This window comes from Trematomus bernacchii, unplaced genomic scaffold (assembly GCF_902827165.1).
Source record: "Trematomus bernacchii unplaced genomic scaffold, fTreBer1.1, whole genome shotgun sequence".
NCBI classification, from domain to species: domain Eukaryota; kingdom Metazoa; phylum Chordata; class Actinopteri; order Perciformes; family Nototheniidae; genus Trematomus; species Trematomus bernacchii.
The window spans coordinates 2,974,048-2,982,297 of record NW_022988066.1 but is presented as its reverse complement, the minus strand read 5'-3'; the positions used below and the strand labels follow the sequence as shown (position 1 = coordinate 2,982,297).

General features: G+C 42.8%; 1 protein-coding gene across 1 annotated transcript; it reads right to left on the bottom strand.

Annotated features, from left to right (window-relative positions):
* Positions 1-1,840: 1,840 nt before the first annotated feature.
* dusp5 (dual specificity phosphatase 5) lies at positions 1,841-6,955 on the bottom strand. Its single transcript, XM_034120776.1, has 4 exons — positions 6,467-6,955; positions 5,563-5,702; positions 4,704-4,923; positions 1,841-2,746 (listed from the first exon to the last, which is right to left on the bottom strand). Exons 1-4 carry the CDS (start codon positions 6,828-6,830, stop codon positions 2,340-2,342), a joined length of 1,131 nt encoding a protein of 376 aa, XP_033976667.1. The 5' UTR covers positions 6,831-6,955; the 3' UTR covers positions 1,841-2,339.
* Positions 6,956-8,250: the final 1,295 nt, after the last annotated feature.

Here is an 8,250-nt window from a genome sequence, read left to right as displayed (position 1 = left end):
ATAAACAATTATGTTTACCGATTTCCCCCCAACTTAATGTTTTATTCTTTCTTTAGAAAGTACAACTTCAAACTGTTTCATATGGAAATGTGGACAAAAAAGCCTAACCTGTTGCTGTTTTTTTTTTATTTGTTCTCATTCTCATGTGTTTTCATCAGTTTATATTGCCTATGTTGCACTTGTTAACACTAACCTGACATAACCTGATATAAGTGCAGTCTAATCAGAACTATGAATGTGAGCAATGCTGCTAATTTCAATATACTTATAAAGGCCATCTCAGTCACTGCAGGTGTCACTGTTGTCTCTTCTGCTGCCCATTTGGGCCTGTCCTATCAACTTCTAATCCCCAAATGCAATTAATGCCAAAAGTGTTATTGAGTGTGTTTGTGAGCACACCAGTGTCCTGGTTATGATTTTTGTAATATCCCTGTTATATTGTGATTGTAAACATCCAGCTTTCAGAAACGTGCATCTGGTCTCTCAGACAGTAACCAGGACCTGCAGTAGCATGGTGGGATGTGCATGGAACTAAATTAACCTACTTTACTTACTTCACTACAAATGTGATACTTTAAGTATTTCAATTGTATGCAACTTTGCAGCCTACTTTTACCCCACAATTTCTCAGAGGAAACTATTGAAATGTATAAAGTAGTTCAATTGAGCACATCCTTTCATCAACGGATGAATACAGGAGTTTAATATTGCACTTAAACTTAAAGGGGACCTATCATGCAAAATTCACTTTTGTACGTCTTTTATACATGAATATGTGTCCCCGGTGTTCCAGGGAACTCACCAAGTGTCAGAAAACACAACCCTCTCTATTTTCCTCCATACCCAAATCTCTAAAAAAGGGGCTGCAACGGATCTGATAAAAACTGATCCAGATTTGAACACTTTACTGACGTCAGGAAAGTGGCGCTACGGCTATTGGGCCAACTCCACCAATCAGGAGGAGTGCTGGAGTGCCGTTCGAAAGTGCTGGAGACGCTGTAGTACATATGCCAGGCCTGTAATTGGCGCTGTCGTCTGCCACAAAAGCAGCGAAGAAGACTTGGTTACCATGGTTACCCTTCTGTTTATTCTCCGCTGTGGCTTTCTTTCTCCCTCCCCGAGGCAAGCGTTTGCTCCCGCTGCTTTAATGCAATGCAATCCCTCCCCGTCGAGGCAAGCACTGTAATTCTCTCCGGTTAGTCCACCAGCAGATGACAAACACCCACCTCTCCGCCTCTTCCAAGGAACGAGGGGACCGTGCGGCAAAGTTTCAGTTTCAGTTTGTTTCGCCGGTCAAGATGTCCGTTAAAGTTGAAATCTTCCGGACAAAATTAGAAAAGGGCCGGTCAAAGGTCTTCTTTGTTATTTATTGAGCTTTAAAACAAATGAATAACGACTCTATATAATAAAACACGGAGGACGGAGATCTCTTTTTCTCCCCCTCTTCTGACAGCCCAGCAGCTGATCAGAGCACGTCTCCCCTCTCCTGCAGGGGGGCGTGGTCAGCAGAATCAGACCCGTAGACAGCAAACAACACATAGAGCGAAATGAGGCATGGCTAAAATGCATGATCTGTTTGGTATTTCGAAAACAGAAACGTATAAATATACCTTATATAGGTATGGCCCTACAATATATCATTTAAATATAGCATGATAGGTTTCCTTTAAGTAAAGTTTCTGAATACTTCTTACACCACTGGTGGCATGGAAACCTTACAGTATAACGATTTTTGAAGTGACTGAGATGGTGAGAAACTACGACACAAAGATGATCAGAAAACTTGAAACCTTTTGAAATCAGGTAATGATAAACTAAGTTTATTATGTTCCATGTAAACATCATACCCGGAACAAGATCTTAACCCGAGTAAGGATAATAAGGCCCATGTAAACAAACTATTCTTACTACTCTTTGATGTTGTCAAACATCAACTACTAAACATAATGCTGGAATAACAACAACTTAATTTTCATGGTGAAAACATTTATTAAACACATATTAACATCCACATTATTGAAAAAAATCAGACAGACAATTTTTCAAATAAATTAGGTTTCAATGCCTGACTGTATTTGTGAATAGGCATAAATCACAATATCAACCTAAGGCATGTATATTGCAGTATATCACTGTGCTGTGTTGTTTCATCATAGAAGTACAGAGGACAGGTAAACAAGGTCTGTAGCCCATTTTTTTTTATATTAGTTCCATGAACTGAATACTATTACCTTGACGCTTCTGTTTCTGTCTATCTGCTCTGCTGGCTTCAACACGAGGCACACAGAGAGCATCAATTGTTATTTTTTCAAGTAAGATACAAGCAGTCATGGTTCATTTTAAGGCAGTGCCGTTATTGGGCTCAGTGTGAACTGGTGGTGGACCGGGGACTGCAGGCAAGAGGTAGGGAGGGTGAACACAGATGGCTCAAAGTTTTTGGTGTTGAAAGTGGTGTTGAAGTCGTTGGCGAAAAAGGAGGCGGACTCTGGGGCGCAGGGTGTGGCAGGTTCAGGTGTGGCGGCATGAGCAGGGGCCATTGAGAGGACCTCTGATTCAAACTGCAGCAGCTGACCCATGAAACTGAAGTTGGGTGAGATGACTGCCCGGCGCTGCTTGATGATGTCGAAGGCCGCATCCAACCGCAGCTGCTGCGTCCTCATGATGTAGGCCATGCAGATGGTAGGTGAGCGAGAGATGCCTGCTTCACAATGGACTAGAACCTTTCCTCCTGATTGCTTCACGTTATCTGCAAGGACAAGAGGAAGAAGAAGACAACGTTAATTACCTGTGGCTGGTTGAATGCACAATGGTTCTTTATTTCTGTGATCATAGGCAAAATGGTTGTACAGAATCAAAAGTTGCATTATAATAGTTCATTTCAAAATAATGGCCATGGTTTTGTGTCATGTTTTACTATTCTGTTTTGGTGTTTGTGTTTGTAATGGATGTTTAAAGTCAAGTTATGTGGGGGAAAAGTTAAAAAGAATCAACAAGGCGTTTTAAAAAGTCAATAATAACAAATGAAAATCACCCAGATAGGGTATTCATTGCCTACTTTGTACTCCAACTAACTAACGCTTTTCTGTAAATCCATCTAGCTTGTCTCTCGCACACAAACAAAAGCAGGATTTAATGGACAAACAGTTACATCAACCATGTCAGTAGGCTTTTTAAGGACGCAGAAATGCTTTAGTTGGGGATGCAGAGACACTTGTGAGGCTTTTCTGAGTCATAGGGAGCAGTGGTACATGAGACTTTCTCTCTCCTACACTGCTGTGGGGGCGCTGGGTGCTGCTGCAGAGCTCACTGTGTGCTCCAGTTTAGAGTTTCAGCACTCCTACACACTTATCTGAATGTTCTGATGCCCACATAAAGACCTACTTTCTGTTATGAGTGTCACTCACGACCCATTGCAAGATGTGGTTAATATAGATAGTTACACAAAGCCACTTCAGACCCTAACACATCTCTCTCTCTGTTAACTAGAAACATTGAGGGCCACATCTGTCTGGTTATGAAAGACACAGCAGGGAGAAGTATGATTTCTGACAGCTCTTATCTACGTAAACCGCATAAATGAATCATGATCTTCCCATCTGGAGTGCAGGATGGTGGACAGCGTGAAAGCAGCAGTGGGTCAATAATATTTATCCCATCCTCTCTGACTGTACATCCGTCACCATGCATGTGCGCAGAGATTGTGATTGGTGATTGATTTTCGTTCGGGGCCCAGCAGCAGCCCGGAGATTATTCGTGTGCACCATAATCACTTGGCATGGTTAATGAACTTGGCTGGCCCTCTCTGAATGTAGGCTAAACCTGAACAATTTTCAGCATTATGTAAAAAATAAACAGGCTTACACAAAGGTAACCTGAATGTAGGCCGCATCCCCAAATGCAAAAAGCACATTATGTGCATCTTTTACTGCTGCTATTATCCAGCACCTCTTGTTCCTCTGTCATAGGGTCCGACAGTATTGACACCTGCAAGCAACCAACAACTACACAATCTCATTATGTGTCAGTCAGCTGGCTTTTTTGCTCCATATAACCATCACAAACAACTGTGTTTTAATGACAGTCAGCCCCAAACCTCCTGCACCCGGACATTACTAAACACGGACAGCTCACACAGTTGTCACACTGACTGGCCACACCCGGCAGAGCAAAGCCACAGAGATTAATGCCTGGGAGGCGATGACGGCATGGGAGTGTCTTTTTCAAGTAAAGACAAGGGAGGGAGTTCAGAGGGGGACGGGGGAAGTGACCAAATCCTGAATGAGGCTGGCTGGATGTGTTAGTGGGGGATTGAAGGAAGGCGATAAAGTTAAACTGATTACAGGATTTCTAATCAGCCTTCTATTTGTGAATGAATGCAGGCGAGAGGCAGCGACATAGGGTTTATTTGAAGACACATCTCAAACACCTATGTATAGGAGATTCCTTAAGGTGACGTTGCATTTGAAATAGAGAACTTGTTCTAGAAAAGACGCCATCTTGGTGGTGGTAAATGTATTCTCTAAAATAGATTGAGGGACAGAACCATGATGTACTTTTGTGAATGTAGCCTATTTGTTTGTGTATTGTGTATTTTGTGTTTATGTGTGTGCATGTGTTTTTCTTTTCTATTTTAACTAAAGCAAACCATTTGGATAAATAAAAGGAGAGCCATGCAGGCAAAACATGCATTGCCTTGAACTCACCAATAAACTCTATGGCCTCCTGGAAGTGAGAGCTGATGTCGGCCATGTGACTATCCTCCACTGGGATCCACTTGTAGTCGTAGAGGCCCTTGGCCGGCTGCATGTCCCTGCGCGACACATTGAGCAAGGCCGTGATGTGAAGGTCGCTGAGATAGTCCTGTCTGGAGGCGTGGTAGGCACTACCGAGGTAGAGGAAAGGCAGGATCTCTACAGGTTTACCCTGAGGGGGAGAGAAAAAGAGATGTTAGTTCATGTCGGTAAGGACTAGAATACTCAAGGCAGTTGTATTCACGGCCACCTAACAAGACACAACACTGGACCCCATATACTGATGCCTCTGCTTTAATCCATCCCATAATCCACCCCTGAGATAAAGGGTCCGAGCCACAACATACAAACACCTGCCATCCTGTTAATCTGCAGGGAAGAACATTGTGTTCATATGCAGACAAAACACACACAGATGCGTACATCTGTATGGAGGGATTCCTCCTATCATGTTTAAATAACCAACAATATATCAACCAGACTCAATAGAGTGTTCTTTGAGATGTGAAGCTGCCTCATGCTTTCTATTTGGGCAGTGGAGGAGATAGAAGGAAGGTCAGAGATGAAAGAGTGTTTTCCTCTGTGGGGTATTTTGATGTCAGCTGGGCATCAGTGAATAGGCTCTCCCATTTTTAACAAAATATGAGATGGTCAGGGAGCAGTGAAGGTCAAATAATATCAAAATGATGCCGCATATAATTCTCTCTGATGTCAGCAGGGCTTGGATGTGTGTGCTTTTTTTGATAAGGTTAAAAATAAAAACTGGCATGTGTGAGAGAGTGAGGTAATGTATTGTAGGGTGTTTCCATACCTGATCGTAATCTGGTTTGCGGTGAGAAAGCTTCTCGCTGTGGTTGCTGACTCTTTTCTCGGTTTCAGTTCCGCTCTGGTCGAGGGTTTTCACCTCAGTGCAAAGTTCAGGGTATTGAGAGTGGAAGTTCTCGTATCCTCCTGAGAAAAAAACATGAACACATCATTTAATGAATAAACTTAGAATATGTCTGCCCAATACACACAAATACACATTATTGTGAAATGGCAAATCTTAAAAACACGTCGAAGCAGCGGATTATAACATTTATAACCTGATTAAAAGGGCCCAATTAATTACAGTTGTCTAACCGGTAATCCTGTAAGGGGGGCCATCCTGAGGACGCAGAGGTGACAGACGGAAATTGATGTGTTTCAACACATTATCCAAAGCACGATGGTGTTGTTTAACTGCGATTTCATTTTCTTTCTTTTTGTATTATCAATGAAAATCATTGCAACACCAACGTTTCTCTCGCACTGACTCATCCGCTCCGTTGACGCACACAGGACATGTATCTCTCCAAGAAGCGAGAGAAAAATGTGGGTTTTTTCTCAACACAGGCGAGAGGAATACTCAAAAAATAAGGCTTGGGTTTATATCCGAATTATTAGGTAAAGTAGAATTAAATGTGAAATACATATGGTAATAAGGGGGAGCGATGAGCCCTGATAAAAAACGTATACAAGTATTTCTTTATGCCCCAAATATAGGTAGGCTACAATTATTAATGTGTCTAATAACTAGGTTACTTTTACATCTGTGTGGCATAAACTACAACCGAGACGGTTTAATCCCAAAATAAGACAAATAGACATTTAAAAAAGCTACATTGTGAAACATTTAAGATGTGAATAACCCTGCCTGCTTTTTTAGAAAAGTGTCATTATCACAAAGCTCTCACCTTTCAGGAAACAGATGTTTGCCCCGCTGGCCATTTGCGACAGAGTGTTTATTACTATTTGTGCTACACTGTCCTTCTTCAGTTTCTGCCAGTGGGACGTCCGGTCATCCAGAGCGATGATGGTCGATATGCTCCCCTCCCGGAGCCGGAGCAGGGAACTCTCATCCGGGATGACAAACTGCAGAGGCACCGGCCCTCCTCGGGACCTCCGGACCACCACTGAGTTGAGATTGACATTGATGGAGCCCTCGATGTTGGAGCCCGCGAAGGAAAGATAGGGTCGACAATCCACAATAAGGCAGCTCGCGCACTCCTTCCTGATGATCTTCCTCAGACGCCGGCAGTCTATGCTGGTGACTTTCATTTTGACGCAGAGGATTTGTTATTATTATTATTATTGCCTAAAGAATTCAACTGGAGGAGACGTGTGAGCGATGGTTCCCGTGCGCGTCCGTGCTTACATGTCCTCCAAGGGGATTCCGGCCGATCGGTTTTATGTGAACGGGACCTCCGGCTAGTGACGTCACGAACCATATATGGACACCGGCGAGTTGTGATCGCAGTGAAAGAGAAAACGCCCACATCTATGACTCGGCTCGGCTGTGGCCCCACCCCCGGGTAGTGGTAAACAAAACCCTACTACCGCAGTGTATCTGATTCAATACTCAGTGAAGGTTTCTAATTTATCTAATTCCCCTCCTCGACTCCTATCCTCGTGTCTTAGGAGATGCGAGCGGAGGAGTCGAGGAGGGGAACCGAGGAGAGAGGAGGGGAAGCAGCAGGCGTTTAGAGAAATGAGAAATCCTCTCCTCTGAGCGGTCATTTTAAAGAGACGTCCATTAATGATGACAGGAGGCACAGCAGCCCTCTGTCTGATGGACAGAACTGTGTTCATGACGACTTATAGATTTACTTTTAATTCATTGACAGTGCGGTATAATGAGACAATAACAGGCTACAGATGCGGACATAATTATATACACACACACATATATTTATATACAATTTCAGAATCAAATAAGTATGAGAGCACTCTCATAATAACGTAACACTATCAGAGACTGGATATATCCCTCCCATATGTATACACACTTATAGAGGAACATTACAGAAAAAGATTGAAGTGATAATACAGGACCCATGACTGAAATGTCTGTTAAAAGATAACATTTACAGTGATTGAATTGTAAATAAGAAATGCTGTATCATGACTAAGGCTCACAGGGAGGCGGTGGGTGCAGTGGATCAGGTTCAAACCCCACTGCAGTCAGCATGTCGTTGTGTCCCTGGGCAAGACACTTCACCCCAAATTGCTCCTGTGGGGATTGCCCACAGTATTGAGTATGTAAGTCGCTTTGGATAAAAGCGTCTAACATGTAACTAAGGCTCACATACACTATAAACTCATTAGTGAGTAGCACACTCACTGTTCTGTAAATCCTTAATGGTGATTTATTTTGTTAAGGCTACTTGTGAATAATCTGTCATGCAGTCATGTGGGGACTTTTAAGGAGAGCTCAGTAGCTGACAAAAACAAACCTCTAACTTCCGCTTAGTCCTATGTATAGCCCAGGGAACCTGCCTTATATCCCCCAGTATGTAAGCCTAATCCCCCAATTGAATTATCAGATTTAAACTGCACACTGCATGCACTCACAAGACGTGCACTCAAATGTAACATGCAGCATGTACTGTGTTTGGGTTCTGTTTGTGTGTGTTGTATTTGAATATGTAACTTTTTCCCTTTTTACAACAGAAGACATTTTGAACTCACTGTACTGTAT